At 36.9% G+C, this 23,020-nt stretch overlaps 1 protein-coding gene across 4 annotated transcripts in view; it reads right to left on the reverse strand.

Moving 5' to 3' along the window:
• Fgf14 (fibroblast growth factor 14) overlaps positions 1–23,020 on the reverse strand; it is a 696,687-nt gene that overhangs the window by 163,251 nt on the left and 510,416 nt on the right. For all 4 annotated transcript variants that reach the window (XM_060391672.1, XM_060391675.1, XM_060391676.1 and 1 more), the window contains 2 exons: positions 8,391–8,501; positions 4,946–5,049 (listed from right to left, as the gene is read on the reverse strand). In XM_060391672.1, the coding sequence (XP_060247655.1) occupies positions 4,946–5,049; positions 8,391–8,501 (215 nt within the window). The remainder of the gene's footprint in view (positions 1–4,945; positions 5,050–8,390; positions 8,502–23,020) is intronic.

The following is a 23,020-nucleotide window of genomic DNA, read 5'->3' on the forward strand; positions in this document are numbered from 1 at the left end:
CCTTGTTAAGTTCTTTGCTCAGATTGAATGGAATGATCACAACTGTCTCTGCTGCCTTCCTCAAAGGCCAACCCAATTTGACTAAAGAGAAAAGTGGGCACTACTTATGGACACTCCATCTTCTTTACTTCATTGAACTTTAGACCAAGGCATAAGTCTTCAGTCCATAGTCATTTGTGACTTTTATCACTATCAATACCAAATAACAATGTATGAAATATTAGTCATGGCATGGGTGATGGGACCTGTGCTTTTCAATCTATTCCATGCACTAGTTCTAGAAAGGTTCATGATACACAGTTATACTTGTAGTTCTTAAAGCATGTGAACTTAGTCAGCTAGAGTCTGGGAATCTTCTAAGTCAGTTCTGGGGTCTAGATATATACAAAACATGTCATGTGCAGGTTGGAGTCTGTGGAACACTGTGAATACCTGAGATTTTCTTCTCATACATTAAAAATATTTTTATGAGAGCTCAAGTTATGAATTTAAAATAAGCTAGCTCTTTGCTCTCTTATCTATAATGGATTTTGTGAATTAAGTAAAATATATAAGAAAGCCTTCTTAATAATTAAAATGATTTTCTAATCTTCTTTCTACTTTCTTCCTTTACTGTTATAAGGCTATTTATTTCATTTTTAAATCATTGTCACACGAGCATGAACAAAAGGAAAAGAACAGTTTATCCATCATAGAACAGTTCTGTCTTCACATGCTTCTCATTTAAACTTTTTTTTTTAATATTAGACTCATCCTGTTTCCTCTCTTCCATTGCTTCTGGTGTCTATCCTGTTTGCCATAATGCATGAGATTTAAACATCTTCCCTAGAGCCCTCCTTAGTGTTCAGCTTCTTTAGGTCTGTAGGTGACTGTCCTTTATAATATGACTAAAATCTGCTTATTAGTGAGTGTATACCATGCCTGTCTTTCTGTTTCTGGGTTAAGGGATGAGGGGAAGATGGAAGGCTGGTGGGCCTGGGGGAATTGAGGGAGGGGCTTCTATTGGGATATATAATGAATAAATTGTGAAGAAAGAAATAAAAATTAATAAAAAAGAAGTTGAAAATTGTTCTTTGACAGTTGCATAATGGTATAGAATGTATTATGATCATATTCTCACACATTGCCATCTTTAAATCTCACCCCCAATGTAGGCTGACCCGTTTCTTCTTCCCACGCGTTTGCCCTTGTACTTGTACCTTGTATATATTTTTGTATAAAACCCCGATGCTTTTTATTAGGCTTGTATGAGCCTGAATGTTATCAGTGGATATACTACCAAGTAAAATGATTCTTTCTACTCCAACAGCCATTAGTCACCCACAGCTCCCAGTTAGGGATGGAGCCACATGACTCTCAACTATTCATAATGGAATGTTGATAGGCTCTTGATCTGTTGGACTTGTGCAGGTAAATACAAGCTTCGATGACTGTATGACTGCAATGGTTATGCCATATCTGGAAGACAGCGTTTCACAGCAATTCTCCCCAATCTTTCTACTCCTTCTTCTACAACATTCCCTGAGCCTTGGATAAAGAGCAGGGTAATAAAGATGTGTCATTTAAGAACATGCAATGCAGTGCCTACAGAGCCTAAAAAAGAGTATCAGAGACCCTGGAACTGTAGTTACAGATGCTTGACAGCCTCCTTGTAGGTCTTGGGAACAAAACCAAGGTCCCTTTCAAAATCAGTAAGTGCTTTTAACTGCTGAGCAATCTCTCCAAAGCCATAGGGGATTTCTTAGTCTTTCAAAAGTATGTTTGTTTGTTTTGTAAAATAACAACAACAAATACCTGTTTCCCTTAGCAAAATAGATAGTTTTTAGCTAGCTACTTTTTTTCTTTAGAAGTTTTCACTCTGTTTAATTCTTGAACAAAATATTTGCCAATTTTCCCTCTGCTCTGAGAGCTTGTATTATACCTCCAAGCCAATCTTTCACATGACATTAGCTCTCTTAAGACACATATAAAGTGACATACTATAATAATTTTGACTACAAAAATAGCTATTGTCATATGAAATAAAAATTTCCACAGGCAACAATTCCCTCTAACACTGGAAATGTAATCATTGATATCTCAGTCAAGACATTTTCCCCACAAAATAGGACTATTGTTATTGGACACATTGAATGGATTTATTTGGATAGCAAGGAATTGCAAGAGTTCCCCTAAAATAGAGAAATACATGCCTACAGCCCAATATTGTTATGAGGTCTTAGAAAAGAATTCATTTGGAATGATCTATTTTACTACCTACACCCCCAAAGAACAGATTCTTCATAAGATATGTCTCATATACATAAACTGAAAAGGTAATAAGTTAAATTTCCTTTTTAAAGGCTGTGTGTGTGTGTGTGTGTGTGTGCGCGCGCGCGCGTGCGCCAGCCAGAAGAAGAGATCAGATCTCCTAGAGCTGGAAATACAGATGGTCTTATGACATAACAGTTAATGCTCTTAATCACTGACCCTACTCACAGGCCTCTTAAATTATAATTTTTAATGACTGTCCTGAAATGAAGTTTATTCCTCCAAAGGTTTTAGTTACACCATTATGCATTTTTAAGTGCTTGTTATAACAGATACCAGGCCATATAATGAAAAACATATCAAGTGGAGACTGAATAGTAAAGCATAGAAACATGTAAAGTGAATCGAACTATGCACACATTCTGTTGCTTTTGTCTACCACAGGGATTTAAGGCAAACTTTTATGCAGTTTGTATATCAATCAGTCTCTACTTTATTTACATTATATTATGATATATAAATTATGCTTATTGTATTAAAGATTGGTATGAGGATCAAGTGAATTAAATCATCCCTGGAATACTGCACAATGAACAAATTCTACTACAATTATAATAATTTAATTATTATTATAAAGTAAGATAATTTTTACAGCGTACTGTGTTATTATCTTAGAAGGTGCGTAGTGACTTGTTATGCAATTAGTAATTATGGAAAAATTATCTCCACCAAAATATTTAGTGTTCAAATTGAATGTAGTTGAAGTTAATGGAGTATTTTAACTATGGACTATGAGAAAAGTTTTGAAATTGCTTTAGGTTTTTCTTGAAGTCTCTTCTTTGCCAATGACAAAGATGACAGGCCTCCAGCTTAGGGCAGGGGGATAATTGAGGCTAAACTACAACCTGGGTTCATAGTACCTAAAGGTAGAAAGACGTGAAAGAAAAGTGTGAAAGAGACTCACTCTACCACAGGGGATGCCCAGAGGCCAGTCATTCACAAAAAACAAGAGAAGACAATGCATCAAGATCCTTCAATACTTACAGGTGCAAACACCTGTAACAGAACAAATGTCAAATCAATAAATTTGAGTTGTATTGAAATGAGTCATCTCTAGAAATGATCTTTTTCTTTTTTGTATATGTTTTCCTAGACAAGATGTAAGAAATTCTATCTTCGTCTGGCTCATAGCATGTTGTATATTCATCTGCTGTAGAAGCACACAATTTGCTTAGTATACCCTTAGTATACCCAATTTGCTTTGAAATACCCTTGGGTAAGCTTAGATGAGGTACGCTGATGTTACTTCGCATTCCTTTTGACAGAGTTTCCAGATTTGCTGGAAAAATAGATTAACTGTTGTGGAAGATTGAAAAGAATGTGTATTATATATGATATGTGTAGAGTCATATGATATTCATACATATATATCATGATATATGATGAAGTTTATAATTGTTTGTTGGTGACACTGGATAACAACAAACATTCCAAAAATTTGTATGAAAAAGCAAAGCGAACACAAAGGAAAACACATTTTAAGATATTTGATTTTAACCTATTGATTTATGCTCAAGGAATAGTGGAAAGAAGCGTTTCTGATGAAGTCTTTACTTCTTTGTCCTGCAATGGAATGAGATTCTAACTGTATTACAGCACAGCTGATGAAAAATAAGGTAAAGAGATCATCCACTGGAGGCTATCCAGCAGAAAACCTGGTCAGTTTCTAATAAATATCAGCAAAAACCAGAAAGTCATGCTTAGATTTGTGTGATAGAAATACCTAATTATTAGAAATATTTTTCTACTAAAATATATACACCTTTGAAATTCCTATTAAAACAAATACAGTTGAACCTATATCCACTGGTTTAGTATTCATACCTTCTCACTGGCCAATCAAAAGCATTATAAAAACTGTCATGTACATGACATCTACACTGAACATGTATAGACTGTTTAGATGTGAATTTTCCCCAAGCAATACATAAAACAGCAGTCCCCTTATTATTCACGTCATAAATTATCAATAACGTAGATACGGTATATATGAGCAAACCTAGCCAACATGCAAATATTGTGCCATTCCCTAAGGGTGACTTTGTGTCCCCAGACTGTAGTATCCACAGAGCATCTGGGCCCATACCTTTAAAGACTGAGGGATGACTGTGCCCCTTTCTCTTTTAAAACTCATTGTATCCCTTTAAAAAATACAAGCTCTTGGATTCCAAGTGTAAGTCAGAGGTGACAGACATATTAATAGCCTTGACTGAATCCCTAGTTAGAAAAAATTATACACAGCATATTGACCAAGATAAATAGTCAGTTATCAAACTGGGTAAAAATAAATTAATAAAAGAAAATGTATACAAATGTACTTCTTTTGAAAGCCTAAAGATCATACTAAAAAGATCATACTGACACCAATTTTTAAAATTATTTCTATGAACTAGGTCATGCTTTAAAACGTGGCAAACACATTCCAAGATGTAAGGTTATTATTTCTTCAGATATGCCCCTGTCACCAAACACTGATGAATAATTAATAATTAATAAAGAGCTCCTGCCATAGCCTAATAAGGACTATCAAGTCAAAGTGGCAGAATCCATGCACACCCATCTCTGGCTTCTATTGCTGCTCTTGCTGTTTTACCAACACTGCACTGAAGGTCAGTGTCATTGGTGTGTCACTTACTGATGGGTAGAGGTAACCTTCTCCATTCATGGCTATGTACAACCCTGTCTTCACTCCCTGGATGGCAACAACGCGCAGTCCCACTGGGATGAGGTTGAACAGTGCTGTTGAAGACAAAGGTGATCTGTCACCAAGCAGTAGACGGAGAAAATCATTTCAATACTTTACTTTCTCTTCCTGTTATTTAAGAAACATCATATGTATTTCTATTTTTCCAAGTTCCAACTAAAGAACGTTTAGTTCCTTTATGATGAAGAGGGTTCTGTCATATAGAAAAATAAACATTTCAGCTTCAGCTTCCACTTCGCAGGATTGCCCACACATCTTGAAGGGCTCGAGGGAAAGAACAGAATCAAGCTTATAATCATGCTTCTACTATCAAAGTCTCTGACCCTACGAAATTTCAGGGAAAAATCATCTATGGGTATTCTTAAGGAGCAGATATTGGAAAGTGCAACTTGAAAATGAACTATCATTTTCTGCATGGTGTGACTGGGCATCGCAGTGCATTGTAGGCCAGAAGTTCAAAAGTAATTCTCAAACTAAATTATGTTGGCAGAAGCAATGTGAATTGGCAGAAAATATGAGAAAAGATGTGTACCTACTGGCCCATAAGATAAACTTAAAAGGTACTAATAAAACCAAATGGCATGCAAATTTTCAAGAAAAAGATTATTGATATTTTATGAAACTATGGATAAAAATAAAATAGAATATGCTATTTTATATCTCTGGCAAATTAAATAAGAAATTTATATTTCTATATTTTCTTCTAATAAAGTATCCTAATGTATTTGTATTTTTTATGAGGTGTACTCAACAACACCGTCTTGAATATTATCAGCCAAAATATCTCTGCTACACATAACTGGCTTAGTGAGTCTTCCATTAGTATTCTTTGCCCGAGTAGTATTGTCAAGAAAGCTATGAATTAATTATCTGTTCTCATTCAGCTTCCTAACTTTAATTTACTTCTGGGCAGTGAGAATAGGCATGGAAAGCACTTAGCCCTTGAGCTAAATGTATAAGTAAAATGTCTTAAGTTTAAGTCTTCAACCCTTTTACAGAAGATATGCCATTTGAAATTGGTTGAAATTTTGATTTTATTCTAAGGCTGCTGAGTGCATAATTAAAAACTAATGCTTTGAGTTTTGTTCTATTTTTTTCTTGGGGTCATGCTATGTAGGGTGGAAAATGCTATATTCTCATTTGAAATAATTACACATTCCTACTCTCCAAATCATAACATATCCGTACCTGCTTAATGATGAAAGGAAAGGAGCAGGTCATGGAACTGATAATTATGTAGAGAATAATTTTGAGGCCCAAATGAGGATAGTTGGTATTGTTTTAACTATACAAAGTAACACTGAACTATCTTCCACAGGACTCTGGAGGATTACGATATGTAGGAAAAAACTCCTTTTCATTTCTGTTACATAATATTGAATATAGTATGGGGTCATTGGGAACTAGTCTTTTTCCATGAATGCTATGTTTGCTTTTATCTTTATTATCTCCCTAAACTTTGAAAGAATTGCCACTGTAGGATAATTTCTAACTTCTATGAATAATTTTAAGGGAAAACAAAATCTTGTGTAACTACATAACCTGAAAATTTCAGAGATTACTTTAATCTCTGTATTCAGTTAAAAATATTGTAGATTCTGAATATATCATGTCAACTAAATGGTACAGTTTTTAAAGGCAAGAGTAATACAAAATGGGAAGTAGAAAAGTTCTAAAATGTAGTCCAAAATAACCATAATGAAAATTACACTGTCCTTCTTTCTTAGGAATTTTGGCAAGGGAAATGCAAATTAACAATGTGGAGCTGACCACGGAATATGTGTGGTGCTGAGAAAGAACAGAGACAAATTAATTTCCACTCTCCTTAAATTTTATGTAATTTCAAAGCAATCTGGCAAAACCTAGGGCAATAAAAAAATAAAGATGTCCCTGTGATTGTATTTCTTTTGTAGAATACTCTAGTTTACAAGTATCATGGGATTTCAACCCTAGCTATACATGAAAATAGCTGTGCTTATGAAATAAAAAGACCAGACCCAGACCCAGACTGAGTCAGTGTCTTAAGACTGGGTTAAAAGCATAAGGAAAGTTTCTAAAGAGCTATTCAAAAAGCTTAGCTTGAAGTCCATGTGAGAATTGCCATTCTAAGTCCACTGAAGTGCTGTGACAACTTTTGTATATTTCAGACAGTCCATACATGTATATACTGTATACCTCCCATACTAACACCTTGCCAAAGAAAGAAGAAAGCACTTCATAGAGGAAGCTCTTTCCTTCAGTTGCACCTTTTTTCTTTGAAAACGTTTGTTATGATTTTTGCAGGTGATATCACTCAATCTCTCTTCTTATGAAAGAGGCATTTTATTTATTTATGAGACCTCTGTCAATAATTGTTTTATTTTTTCCTGTGCCTGAATTGTTTTTCCTTCTTTTTTCCCAAATAAAAATTAAAATAGAAATAAATCAATAAGTAATAATCTAGGAGACATTTTAAGGGAAAAATGAAAGCTACAATAGAGAGAAAAGATTCAATATTTAAAAGAAAGGTTAACAAGAAAAAGTAAGTGTATATATATATATGTATATATATATATATGTATATATATATATGTATATATATATATGAGAGCAACCCCCAAACTAGCACTATAAATACACTATTCATAAATTTTAGCTCACTTCAGATAAAAGGAAACCAAAAAATACAATAAGGGCTGGTGATTCCATTAAATAAGTGTCTTCCTTTCTTTTCATGGAGTATAATCTATTGTGAAGAGACATGATAACTGGATAGTTGTCATCCTTGCTGATGACCTAAGAGTTACTTGTCTTTTGACTACAACTATTGAAACTAGTTTGGATATTTTACTGAACCCAGAAGTAAAAGGTGTATGTTTGTGTGTGAGTTTGTGTTAAAACTAATGTGAAATTAGAGGAAACCAGAGGCTAATGTAAGAGAAAACAGTTATATAAGGAGGGTCTCAGATAAATGCCATGAAAAATGTAAACAAGTTCAATATAAAAATAACAAATGGAAGAAATATCAATATCACAAGAGGTGCATATATTTTAATGAACACAAACCTATTGTATAAGATAATTAAATGTTTTATACAGTGTATTTGTGTGTACACAACCTGAATGCCCTCTCTATTCAAAAGACGTTCACTTTAATGCCCCTGCATTAGTGTACCTAACTTTTAACTAGTAGATAAACAATAATGTTCTGGATATAACCATTGTGTAAGCAAAAGGAGACACACACAGTTAACACCACAGGTGCTTCCTTCTGCATTAGTACCTTCATGCATGTGGTCTCAGTGAAATGGGCAACTAGAAAAAAGGCAGCAGAACCAAGCATTTACAGATACATCTCACAAAGCTGTTTGAGTAGCACACTCAGGTGGTCACTTACTGGAATTGGTGCTGTCATCCTTGGTTCCATCGAGAGCTCCATCAGGGTGCATCTGCAAGTAGTAGCCTTGTCTGCAATATAACCTGGTCACTATGCCCTTGAGCTGGGGATCTGAAAGGCAAACACAGGGGTGATCAGCTTCACAAAGCTGAAAGGGAGACTTGTCTGTGTCATGACAAATCAGACTACACGACCAACACAATTAAAGGAGATATCATAATAAGCTTCAAAAAATAGGTTATGTCATGAAACTAGCATGTGTGTTTACATGATTCATTAGACTGTTTAACTAATTAAATCACTAGTTTAATTATGACTTCAAATAGTAATTATTATAAACGAATTTTGTCCTTCAAGGTAGCAGTTAAAGAGTTTTGTAAAGGAGTGACTCAGAAACTTCAGTATAGGTTTTATTTATTTATTTACTTTGGCCTTTAAATGTTTTATTTATTTATTATTTATTTATTTATTACAATTTATTCACTTTGTATCCCCACTGCAGCCCCCTCCTTCATCTCCTCCCAGTCCCACACACTCTCTCTTCTCCCATTATGCTGCTCTTTTCCTAGTTCCCTGATAGGGAAGGTCCTCCTCCCCTTTAATCTGACCCTAGCCTATCAGGTCTCATCAAGGCCGGTTGCATCATCTTCCTATGTGGCCTGCAAGGCTGCACCCCTCAAGGAGCAGGCCACTGAGTTCATGTCAGAGGCAGCCCCTGTTCCACTTACTAGGGAACCTGCTTGGACACTGAGCAGCCTATTGGCTTCCTCTGAACAGAGGTCTAGGTCCTCTCCATGCATGGTCCTTTAGTAAAGTTTCTAAATGGACTTTTCATTTTACTTAAATTGACGATGCTTAAATGTGAGAAAACTGTATTTTAAAACTTTTGTTAATATTTGATGTACATTTTAAATAAAATCCCCAGTTTGGAACTCTGCCATTTGCATGGAAGGATTTGTTGTGTTTATATATGCTACACACAAGAGTCAGACATTGCATTTCTGAACTCAATATGAAGGTTAGGATCAAAGGACACAAGATGTTTGTGCTTGGCTCAGTGTTGCAGTGGGTGCCTTGCATGTGCAGTACCCAACACCAAAACAAAACAATAAAACATAAAAAAAATATGCTCACTAATCTACATAGGGATCAGCTCTAGGACAGTGTCCTCACTAAGTTATAAATGAAGCAACAAGCTCTTCATTTCTATAACTAAAAAGACAGCCTAGTTTATATGTATATATATATATATATATATATATATATATATATATATATATATATATCATCTGATTCTTGGGCTTCAGGCATGGAAGCAGAGGGAGTTGGACATTTGCAAAGGGGAAGCCATGTATTGTGGACTTCTTATTTAATGACTCTGAGAAAAAGTATCTGCCTAGTAATTCAGTGTTTACCCAGAAGCTAGCTGAACCTAGAGAATCAATATTTGCATGTAGCTTTGCAAAGGCCATCCTCGTTTTGGGAGTATATCTGCTATGGGCCACCATAATTCTCACCATGGCAACAGGCTTCTCTCCACAGCAGCTGAATGGAACATGCAAATTTCTTTGTGCTGTCCAAATTACAGGATGTTACTGAACAATCCAACACATAGTTTTTAATAACTACAGACTAGCCAAGAGGCAAATAGAAACTGCACACAGGCCAAACAGGCAGATTTGTCCCCAAACAGAACAGCTCAGGGATTTTGATTAGCTTTTGGGAAATAAAAAAGAAAAACTCAATCTCATTGACTGTTTCTATGCAAACAACTGCTCTGAGCACATTTGTTTCATAGATGGGATGATGAATTGGACACAAATAACATTCTGGAAAATGAGCTAACATTAAGGTATTTTAGCATCAGTCTGACAAGCATGTCTGGAGACAGGTATATTTAAAAGGCCAAGACTATAAAAAGGGATATCTAAGTGACTGTGAATGTACAGTGAATATAAGTTTTTCCGTGGCAAATAATTTCAAAATCTCATAATTCCATAATTCCTTTTTTTTTGGTATTTTTCATCCTTTTGTTCTGTCAGAGCTCCCATCCCGATGATACTGCCTACATTCAAAATATGTGATCCCCTGAAGTTTATCCTTTCTGGAAATTCCTTCACAGATACCACCAGAGACATTCCCCAGCAGTGTACTAGATAAGTCAATCCAGTCAGATTGAAAATTAAGATTAACTATTTCTTAAGTGGTTGTTGTTGTTGTTGGTTTTTGTTTTTCTGAAAACAGATTATTTTTTTTTACCTACAACACATTCTGATTATGGTTTTCCCTTCCCCGACTCCTTCTAAAATTCCATAATTCTGAGATGAGCATTAATTAAAAAACCAAACAAACAAACAACTACATATACATCTGGTCAACGTGTCCTGTCCACTGCAGACCTGTTTCTGGAGTTGGCTGCATCTCTTATTCTCTTCTCTGCAAACTGATAACATGAAAGAAAATAAGTAAACTGATCATGGTGGTGTATGCCTTTAATTCCAGCAGAGGCAGATTTCTGTGAGTTTGAGTTCAGTCTGGTCTACGTACTGAGCTACGGGATAGGCACAGCTACATAATGAGACCCTATCTCAAAAACAAACAGCAAACAAACAAAAACAAAAAAGGATGGGAGAATTTCTTAACTTCCACCAAAACATACAAGAATTTTACAGAGGCAACTATTCTATAAAAACCTGTGTGTCCTGTCATCACTTATTTAAAAATAAGCCCACGTTCTAGCCACTAGTATTTTTAGAGTTTAGTTAAATAGATCAGTTGGAGCAAAAAGCACCTATAGCTTAGCTCACAGCTTCTCTTGCACTCACACAGTGAGGCCTTATGAACCATACTTCATCCCTATTATGGGAGTAACAACAAAACACAAAATTATATTTTCTAGTTTTCTTTTAATAATAAAAAATCAATATAATTTAAATTTAGCTGGTTGCACAGCTAAATTTAATAATAATATAAAATAAAAATTTTATTTTAAAAATTTGATGACTAACTGGATGCTGGTGGTGGTGCAAGCCATTAATCCCAGCCTTTGTGGGGAGGCAGAGGCAGGTGATCTCTGAGTTCAAGGTCAGCCTGGTCTACATAATGAGTTGCAAGACAGCCAAGGCTACACAGAGAAACCCTGTCCCCTGTCTTAAAACAAACAATCCTGGTAACTACATGTGTTCTTGTTTGTTATGCGTTGCTCTAATAAAATTCTGATTGGTTCATTGAATCCTCACTATGAGTCTACTCCAGAGGAAGCCAATTCACAGATGAGGCTAGTTGTTAAGTATCAACAGTTGGCCTGCCCTCCTAACAGTGTGGCCTCTGAAAATGGAACAACTAAACTAAATTGCCTTATAAACCCCAGATAAAGTGCAAGTCAAACTACTTAGTAAAAACAAGGAGGTGAATAAAAGTGCGGCCATGTCTCTGTTCACGCCTAGCTATGTCTCACCTCTACATGCTCGTGTGCAAATGAAGAGCAAAGCCAGAATGTAGTTGTGAGATTATCAAAGGCCTTGAAAGTTTATATCCCTCCTGCTCTGTAGCTGAACAAGTTTTCAAATTCCAAGTTTCTGTCCCACTCCCACGAATCCCTCACAAGATTCATACAGGCAACACCACAATTTTAAAGTTCCATCCATACCATTTTTGCTGTAATTTTCTCATTATCAACTCAAGTCAAAGGTAGTTTCTAACCAAGACTTGGCTGAATGGGAACAACATCAGCCCCGGCACCATCAGGCTTGTTTTCATAGTCCACCTATTGAGTTGCTGGTCTCCTGAGACTGCTTCTTCACTGCCCCACCCTTTTCTCCCTTTCTCTATTCTCCCACCATCATGGGATTTCTCATGCTTTCTTAGAAAGTACTACACCAACTGAGCCATCTTGCAAGTTCTTCATCATTATTTTTAAAAAGTAAAAATTACTCACTTTTGAGCTTTTAAAATGCATTAAAATACACAGAAGCAATTCAAGCCACACCTAATTTACCCAACAGTGCATAAAACAGATGCTAGTAATTTATCTTATAATTCGTGACTATAATTTCATATATGTTGATAAAACTGTATGATAATTTTCGCCTCACAAAGTTTACATAAAATGGCATAAAGTGGGAGTGATGACATTGTTTTTGAGTGTTTGTTGCCCAAACACTGCTAAGGCACTAGGCAAATATCCAGCAGTTTCATACATGGATTATTGGAGTCTAAACTTAAACAGTATGAAAAACCACAATGACAATAGCTAGCAAATCTTTAGATGGGTCCCCACACATCACTCATGTAAATATGCTTTCCAGACCTTAACTTTAAGATAAGCTTTGGTAAAGAGCTTTTTTTAGAAAGCATATATTTGGTTGGAGAAACAGCCTCAATAAAGACCCCTGTGCCCAGATATATTTGGTCCTTGTGGAGCTCTTGTCCTCTCCCTGTCATAGTAACTCCCCCTTCTTTCTTATAATTCCCTGCACTCTGCCGACGGTTTGGTTGTGGGTCTTAGTATCTGCTTTGATACACTACTAGGTAGAGTCTTTCAGAGGCCCTCTGTGGTAGGCTCCTGGCCTGTTACTTGTTTGCTCCTACATCCAATGTCCATCCCATTTGTCTTTCGAAGTGAGGATTGATCATCTTACCCCTGGTCCTCTTTCTTGTTTATCTTCTTTAGGTGTATAGATTTCAGTATGTTTATCCTATGTAATAGGTCTATATAAGTAAGTATATACCACGTGTGTCTTTGCTTTTGGGATACCTCACTCAGGATGATCGCTTCTAGATCCCACCAATTACCAGCAAAATTTATGATTTCCTTGTTTTTAATTGCTGAGTAGTTTCCATTGTGTAAAAGTACCACAATTTCTGTATCTATTCCTCAACTGAGGGACATCTGGGTTGCTTCCAGGTTCTGGCTACTACGAATAAAGCTGCTACAAACATGGTTGAACAAATGTCCTTTTTGTATACTTGAGCATCTTTTGGATATATGCCTAGGAGTGGTATAGCTGGATCTTGAGGAAGCACTATTCCTAATTGTCTGAGAAAGCGCCAGATTTATTTCCAAAGTGGTTTTACAAGTTGCATTCCCACCAGTAATGGAGAAGGGTTCCCCTCTCTCCACAACCTCTCCAGTATGTGTTGCCACTTGAGTTTTTGAGCTTAGCCATTCTGATGGGTGTTAGGTGAAATCTCAGGGTCATTTTGATTTGCATCTCTCTGATGGCTAAGGACATTGAGTATTTCTTTAAGTGTTTCTCTGACATTCTGTATTCCTAGAACCCTTGCTCAGATGTAGGCTTGGTAGCTCAGTATCTAAGTGGGTACCCTAGTAAGGGGAACAGGGAATATTTCTGACATGAACTCAATGGTGGTCTCTTTGACCTCCCCCCCCGAGGGGGGAGCAGCTCTGCTAGGCTACAGAGGAGGAATTTGCAGCCAGTCCTGAAGATACCTGATAAACCAGGGTCAGATGAAAGGGGAGGAGGTCCTCCCCTATCAGTGGACTTGGAAAGGGGCAGGGAGGTGATGAGGTTAGGGAGGGTGGGATTGGGAGGGAATGAGGGAGCAGGATACAGCTGGGATACAAAGTTAATAAAATGTAACTAATATTAAAAAAATAAAAAATTAAAAATGAAAGCATATATTTTTAAAAAGGAATGTGGCAAAATAAAACTTCAATTATTAGGAAAAATATAGAAAAGAAAACAGCAAAATATTAATTATACTGAATTTTGAAAGCATTTACCAATATTTTATTTTACTAAATTTTGTAATATGAGAGCATGCCAATTTTATAATGTAAATGTAGAGATTATAATAAAATATATGAAAGGCTGAATGATGAGTAAAAATATTTCATACATATTCACAGTTTAAAATTACTGATGGGTAATACATACCACAAATATAAATACTAGCTATTTGCTAATTTGTTCAAATCATTAAAGTTAGCGTTTATTGATTTTCTGAAGTTACTTATGCACAGAACATTATGACCCTTTGTTTCTTTATTACTTGTAAAATGATCCATGCTGATACAGGCAGTTAAAGCTTACTATACATCTTTCAAACAATCACAAAAAAACCCACAACTCTTTCTCTAAGGCCAAATACTCCATGGATGAACATAGCAAGGCTAGGAAAGATGAAAAAACAAAACAAAAAAGAAACAGCCTTGTCAATCATGTGCTGTAAAGCAAAGAGAAACTGAATTCCTAGACTTACTATGAGAATAAACACAAGGACCCTCACTATAAATCTGCAACAAATTTCACTCTAACATCTTCTAGACCACTCACCTAATTGATTCTTCATGTCAGAATAAGAGGGATAATTATCAACAATAGTCCAAGAAAACCTCTAGCAGGACAGAACCCATTAGGCAGCCAAAATAAAATCACAATTCTATAAAGAAATGTTAGGCAAAGCAGGGTGCTTAAAAATGTGCAGGGGCACAATGGCAATTCATTTTATTATTTCCAAAAATGGGAAGTAAATTAACATTTATTTATCATTTACTACATAGATTGATATTGGCATCTCCAGGCAGCTAAATGTTCAGGTCTTTAAGGAGCCTGAAGCAGATGGACAGACACAGCCTGTGATTCTGATGAGCTGTCCCAAGATCACTGGCTCTCAACTGGGTGTTCCCAATGAATATTTCACCATGCTTTGAAGTTCAGGTGTTCCCATTAAAGCATATTTATATATTATAGCATGTATTTTAACTAACATTAGGATTACTTAAGGGGAAAATATACTTATAAAATGTGGATTGAAGATAAAAGCATAAAATTAGCAATATCAAATTCCAAATATTTAGCTAAAATGAAATCACTTATATATGGATTACATGTTTAAAATGGACACATAAAAATAAGTTATCAAATCAAATCTATGCACTTACGCAAAGAGTTGAAAATGTTAAGAAAACTGGCATGTAATTATTATGATAAAAATGCTTACCCTAAATAAATATTATGTTCTGACATACAAAATAATAGAAATACTACTAGTGTGAAACAAACAGGGTTGTTTTATGTACAGGTGTTTGCATTTTTATTGAACTGATGAGGTAAGAAGTTGTATGATATTTCTCTAGAGTTTTAAGTATAAACCCATGTACCCCAAACTCTTACAATTCAGAACCACAATTAATAGCTAAATAGAAGTAAATGTTTCAGGTCTAACATTTATATATTTTAGATATTAATGTAAAAACAACAACAACAACAACAAAAAACTAAACCTTGGGCAGAGTGTAGGAAATCATACGAAAGAAGGGGGAGTTAGTAAGACCTGGAGAGGACAGGAGCTCCACAAGGACCAAATATATCTGGGCAAAGAGGTCTTTTCTGAGAATTATTCTCCAACCAAGGACCATGCATGGATATAACCTAGAACCCCTGCACAGATATAGCCTATGGCAGCTCAGTAACCAAGTGGGTACCCTAGTAAGGGGAACAGGGACTGTCGCTGGCATGAACTCAGTGGCTGGCTCTTTGACCTCCCCCCACAACGGAAGGAGGAGCAGCCTTGCTAGGCCACAGAGGAGGGCATTGCAGCCAGTCCTGATGAGACCTGATAAGCTAAATTCAGATGGAAGGGGAGGAGGACCTCCCCTATCAATAGACTTAGAGAGGAGCAGGGAAGAGATGAGGGAGGGAAGGTGGGTTTGGGAGGGAATGAAGGAGGGGGCTACAACTGAGATACAAGTTAAATAAACTGTAATTAATATAAAAAATAAAATAAAAAATAAAAATGTAATTAAAAAAGAAAATACAAATAAATAAAAAACCAAAATTCAAAATTGGTAGCTTTCTTTGTATTCTCATAAATACTATGTATTCAATAAATAGAATATTTGAGAAAATAAATATTAAAATAAAATAAATAACTAAATAACTAATTTAGTTTCTTTTATCTCAATTCTTTTTTCTGATTTTTTTCATTAATTTTATCTCTAGTGTGTCAGTTAACTAAAATTGTTTTGAAGACACACTTTGCACAATATTCTGAACAGTAATTAAAACAGAAATAACGAAAGCTAATGTGTGTCTACATCAAGAAAAAAATGTTTTGTAATGTATTTTCCTTAACAAGAAGAATTGAAAGATACGCAAATAAGTCTAAAAGCCTGAAGATAGAGGGGGGGAAACATCCAGTGTTTTTTACTGGAACAATTACTCTCTCAGAAGTGGCTTCATTTAAACCAATCACTGTCGTAAAGTGTTTTACAAAATGTAGGATGAGTCCATGGACTCGGTTGCCTGCCTTTTCCGACACTTTCCCCTGAAGGGGGTTACCTTCTCAAGCCACAGGGGAAGATTTGCTCAGCCCTGATGGGACTTGATATGCTGGGGTGGGGGGTGGGAGCTCTCCTTCTCTGAGGACTAAGGAAGGAGGGATTGGGCAAACAGAAAGGAAGGGTGGCTGGGAGGAAGCCAAAATCAAGATGTAAAATTAATAAATTAAATTTATAATAAAAGAACATATGTAGATTGACAAACAAGTAACCAGGACAAATCATGAAATGATAGCCATGATTTTAATTACTGTTCACAGTAGAAAACATACAATATAGTGTATATTTTTTTAAGCAAATACACTGATGTGTCACATCCTATGTTCTGTCCTGATGTGTGATCTGGTTCTCATCGGATACCAGTGGAAGTTCTTAAAGGTGACTCTTCCATTAGCTATGAAAATACAAACACACATATTTTTTCACAGAATAAAAACAATTTCAGGAATGTGTATATAGAAAAATGTGACAGATCTAATCAGATTTTGACATTCCTAGTAGCAGAAAAAACTAATGTGAGTCTTTTGCCCAACTCTATAAATTATATAGCCCAGCACAAAAATAAACCATGTTCTGAGTACTTCTAGAATGTTGATGAAAAGGGTGTGGTAAAGACACTAAGAATAATGATAACTATAAGCAAAGCCATGTAAAATTTCATACTCCTTCCACTTATTTCTTGGGATGACATTCATTTTCTTTTTTAATTTTTATTTTTATATTAATTATACTTTGTATCCCAGCTGTACCCCCTCCCTCATTCCCTTCCAATCCCGCCCTCCCTCTCTGATCTCCTCCCATGCCCCTCTCCAATTCCACTAATAGGGGAAGTCCTCCTCCCCTTCCATCCAACCCTAGTCTATCAGGTCTCATCAGGACTGGCTGCATTGTCCTCCTCTGTGGCCTGGCAAGGCTGCTCCCCAACGAGGGATCTGGGTATAGCGGTCTTTTCTGAGACTGATACTCCAACCAAGGACCATTCATTGATATAACCTAGAACCCCTGCTCAGATGTAGCCCATGGCATCTCAGTATCAAGTGGGTTTCCTAGTAAGGGGAACAGGGACTGTCTCTGACATTCATTTTCTTATTCTGAAAGAACCCATTCCTTGTCCTAGCCATTCTAGAATGATACCAGTTTGCCTGGGAAATGTCCTCATAAATTCATGAGCCTGAACACTTCCTCCCCAGAGTAGTGCTGTTTGAGGTTATTGAACCTTTAGGAGGGGGAACTTTTTTTTTTTTTTCAATGCAGTTTATTCAGGAACCTTGAACAATCCTCGGACCCTGGGGAAAGCCAGCCCACAGCTTAAATAGCCTCTGGGTAGCCAACCCCAGCGTGCCACGTAGGCAATGCAGATAGGTCCACATACATGGAAGCAAGCCAGATCCTCAGCCTTAGCCAAATGTGGAATTGTTCGTGACAGAGAGCACTCACCATCGGGAAGGTGGAAGGCGGAAACCAGCTCCATCTTTAAGGCATAGCATTCCGCAGCTCTCTACAGTTCCCCCTTTTTGTTTTAGACGCATCAGGCAAGAGTAGAGGTCTGATCTCTGATATTAGAAATAAATTGGGACTTTGTACCGATGTTCATTTAGGTGTCATCCACCTAAAGAGCATCAGACGAGGGGGAACTTTTATGGTAGAGGAAGTGAATCATTTTGGGCAGGCCTTGAGGTGTTATAGACAGCCCCATTTTCTGCTTTCTCTCTGCTTCCTGGCTGTCAATGAAATGGAACAAGCTGGCCAGTGTGTTCTTACTACTATGTCTTCAACTTAGCATTGGAATATATATTCTTAAAATACAAGACAGAATAAACCTTCCTTTGTTAAATTGTTCCTCAGAAGTGAAAATCAAAACCCAATAAAATTGTTTATGTGGGGAGCAGAGGAAGCCCTGAACGAATGTGTATGATACATGTGAGATCCTGTATTGTATTATGTATTAATGAATAAGTATTAATGGCAAGGACCTTAATACCTCAGATCCTTAGAAATTGACAAAGCCTTCCTCTGATCCATGCACAGGTGTTGGCACAGTGTACAGGAAGCACTGACATTGGAGTCCTTCTTCTGGATACATATAGTCAGAAACTGTACTCTTATGGAAACCTCCTACCAAGACTAGCTATCCTTGTTTCTTGAGCTACAGCACTGAGGTTGTGAATTCCACAGCCCACCTGATCCCAGATTTACTACTGTTCATGTGTTTTTGTGTCTGTTCTTCCATTCCTCTTTTCCCCAGTCAGGTTTACAGTAACAAGCCAGGCAGGTCATAGTGGTTTTACTCTCAAAAGCTTTCTTGCAGGGAACAGTTGCATACTGGATTGGCAGAAGCAAGCAAGTAAGCTTCCTGGAGGCAGCCCACTCATTTTTGCACAGCTGATGAAAGGATGTATCCCTGGCTAGGCAAGGCTCCGAGGCTTTTGCCTCAAGACTGGTTACTGTTGTTATACTGCTTTTCCATGCTTGTCTTACTAAATGGCATGGCAGAGACTCTCACTGCTCACTGCTTCACTCTGCTTTTCTGCAGATTATTTTGAAGATGTACCTTCACAATAGTGCTGTTTAAATGAATCGATGATTTCATAATTCCTAATGATGACTTTAAAGAATTTCTGACTTGATTCAAATAATTTAATACCCCTCCTGCTATATAGCCAAAACTGTTAGGAGCTCTGTGAAACTCCATATGTCAAACACTTGTTTTACACTGAGAGGAAAAACAAGATTGATACAAATTAATAATAAAGGAGATACATTCATTCTAAGTTTAGTCCAAGGATAAGGTCCAAGTGTTCACCATGATAAGAAAGACCAAATGAATATAGAAACAAAAAATAAATGGTTAGCTATACAAGACAAAAGAGACACTTGTTTGTTGTTTTATTATTATTATCATTTATTATAATTTATTCACTTTGTATTTTAACTGTAGCCCCCTCCTTCATCTTCTCCCAATCCTACCCTCCCTCTTTTCCTCCTATGCCCCTCCCCTAGTCCACTGATAAGGGATGTCCTCCTCCCCTTCTATTTGACCCTAACCTTTCAGGTCTCATCAGGACTGGTTGCACTGTCTTCCTCTGTGACCTGGCAAGGCTGCACCTCCACACCCCCTAGGGAGAGGTGATCAGAGAGCCAGCCACTAAGTTCATGCCAGGGAAAGCCCCTGTTCCCCTTTCTATGGAACTCACTTGAGACTGAGTCTGGGCTACATCTGAACTGGGGTTTCAGGTCCTGTCCATGCATTGTCCTTGGTTGGAGTATCAGTCTCTGCAGGGACCCCAAGTCTCAGTTATTTTGCCTCTGTTGGTCTCCTTTTGGAGCTCCTGTCTCCTCCAGATCTTTCTATCTCCACCTTCTTTCATTAAATTCCATGCATTCTGCCTAAAGTTTGGCTATGAGTCTCAGCCTCTGCTTCAATTCCTCGATCAGTAGAGTTTTTCAGAGGACATCTGCTATAGGCTCCTGTCCTGTTCCCTGTCTTCTCCTGCTTCTGATGTCTATTGTGTTTGTCCTTCTGAATGAGGATTGAACATCTTCCCTAAGGTCTTCTTTGTTTAGCTTCTTTAGGAGTATAGATTTTATTATATTTATCCTATATTATATGTCTAATAACCACTTATGAGGAGGAGAAGGAGGAGGAGGAGGAGGAGGAGGAGGACGGGGAGGAGGAGGAGGAGGAGGAGAAGGAGGAGGAGAAGGAGGAGGAGGAGGAGGACGAGGAGGACGAGGAGGAGGAGGGTGAGGGAGGACAGGGAGGACGGAGAGGAGGAGGGTTGGGGAGCGCAGGGAGGATGAGGGATGGGGAGGACATGGAGGGAAGACAATGAAGAGTATCACTCTTAGGCATATATCCAAAATATGCTCAACTATACAACAAGGACATTTGATCAACCATGTTCATAGCAGCTTTATTCGTAATAGCCAGAATCTGGAAACAACCTAGATGTCGATCAATGGAGGAATGTATATAGAAATTGTGGTACATTTACACAATGAAATACTACTCAGCTATTAAAAACAAGGAAATCATGAAATTTGCAGGCAAATGGTGGGAACTAGAAAACATAATCTTGAGTGAGGTAACCCAGAAACAGAAAGACACCTGTTTCTTAGAAAAATCTTCACATAAAAACTTGCCTTGAACACGTAATGTACATTTGAAAAAAGAAAAAGATATAACTTCTGCTTTGAATTCATAATGAACACACAGATAAAACACTGCTTTAAACTTGTAATAAACAAAATATCTAGTTATATGTTAGGATCAGTAGTCCTATTCTAACTCCCTTTTGTGTAATGATTGTATTTATTTTTGAATAAGGTAATTTTTCCATACATAGAGAACCTTTGTATTAGATCATATAAAAACTCAAGACAAAATTAAACAGTTGTTGAAGCCACGGGCTTCACCTGAAAAATGTGTCTGCCTGTTTCTAACTGTCTGTTTATATTGTCTATATGTATATATGTGTGTGTGTTTATATTTATATCTGTATGTTTACATATATGTGGATGAATTGTGTCTTTGAGAACTCCCTTGTTTTGTCTATTAATTGTATGCGTGCATGTGTGTGTGAGGTTTGTAAATATCTACTTGCTTTGTCTGCCAAATGTGCAAGTTTTTGCATGCTTCTAAATCTAGTTAACTGATAAGCAGTCCTGAGTGTTTTATCAGCCTTCTTAATTAGGACTCTAGCTTCCAGCAAGCCACTGTTCACTGCTAAGGTAGTGAGTGAAAAAGAACTAAGGTTTTTCTTTTTACAACCCCTTGTATTTACAGCAAGAAATTGTCAGGGCTGCTGCTGCTTATACTCTGTGTGAGAAAAGCCATCCAACTTAACTGATTAAGACCCTCTGCTGTTAAACAGTAAAAGTGTTTTGTCAGAGAGCTGTTTTGGTGGCACAGAGACCAGAAGGCCTGCAAAGCTCAATTGATAAACCTTCAGACCCTAAATCTGAAAGTTCAGAGTTCAATTCCCTGCTTCTTCTCTTTCCTTTAGAGGTTCTTGCAACCAGCAGTTAAACTGTATATAGAATTAAACTGTATATACAGTGAAACTGTATATATAGAGTTAAACTGTATATAGAGAGATCTTGAAATAGCAAGGCTCCCAGCCTGAAAAATTAAGAGTTAAAGTACAGAGAGAAACACCAGTCACCAGAGGTCATGCTGCATTCAGCCTTGTTTTACCCTGTGTGCTGGAGCTTGATCTCTAGTGTTTTCTCTTCTTGGAACTCAGAATGTAATTTTCCAAGCATGACCATTTGATAGGATGAGCTCTTTCAACTAAAGGGGATGTAGAAGGTCTCAGAAGCAAGGTCTGGATAGCAGAATCTAGAAACATTTCTCCACAAATCAAACCACAAAACAGAAGACAGAAGATCATGCTCCTATCTCTCTCAAACTCACCATTCCAGAGAAGTTTTATATCCTACTTCACAGAGAGGTCAAGAAGATAAACCTTCACTGGAAACCCCAGTTTACTGTCATTAGAGTATACTTTTTTGTCCAATCACGTTTATATGTGATCATTCTTTATCAATATGAGAATGGGTTCTACTAGGTCCTCAGGTCTTCACATTGAAGGATCTATGTCACATAAGATTTTAATTAGAAGATATTTTTATGCTTTCCTGTTTTTAACCTGACTTTTGTCATAGGGGTGTTAGCCTTGACAGATACAGAACAAATCTGAGGAAAAAAGCAACTTTTACTTTTGAAGTGGAGGTCCGTAAACATATGATGGGCTTAGGACCTCTCTTCTATAATTAGGTCCCTAGTATCTCCATGCACATGCTCATTCATGCAGAGTCTATCATTTTCCACTTCTAGGGGTTGGATCAGAAGGAGTTCACCATTGATGAAAGGTGAAGAGAGGAAGTAACCAGGAGAAGAAGCAATTATTTCTTGCCTAGCTATCTAATAAAAACAGACAGATCTTTCTTATTAAAGCAAAGTTTCAAAATTCATGACTCTGCAGTCGTTGAAAGTTTTATATCAGAGACTATTGTGGGAAATCTTAAACTGTGAGATATGGAGCTATATAAGGCCCACTTTAATGAGATTTATATGTGCTCAGATCTGGAAGAAAGTATGCATGAAACTGCATCCAATCTCCCCTTTATATTTTCTTTTTTTATTGTATCTAGATTGTATATTTCAAATACTGTCTCAGTTCACAATAGGCAATCTCACTGTTTGGAGTTGTTTTCAGACCACAGGGTGGGAAGAAGGAAGAAAAATGGTGAGTGGATTTAGATTTTAAAAAATACAGCTTCCTCTCTTAGTCACCATCAATTGCCTGTAGCTCTACATCTA

Source organism: Meriones unguiculatus, chromosome 9 (assembly GCF_030254825.1).
Source record: "Meriones unguiculatus strain TT.TT164.6M chromosome 9, Bangor_MerUng_6.1, whole genome shotgun sequence".
Classification (NCBI taxonomy): domain Eukaryota; kingdom Metazoa; phylum Chordata; class Mammalia; order Rodentia; family Muridae; genus Meriones; species Meriones unguiculatus.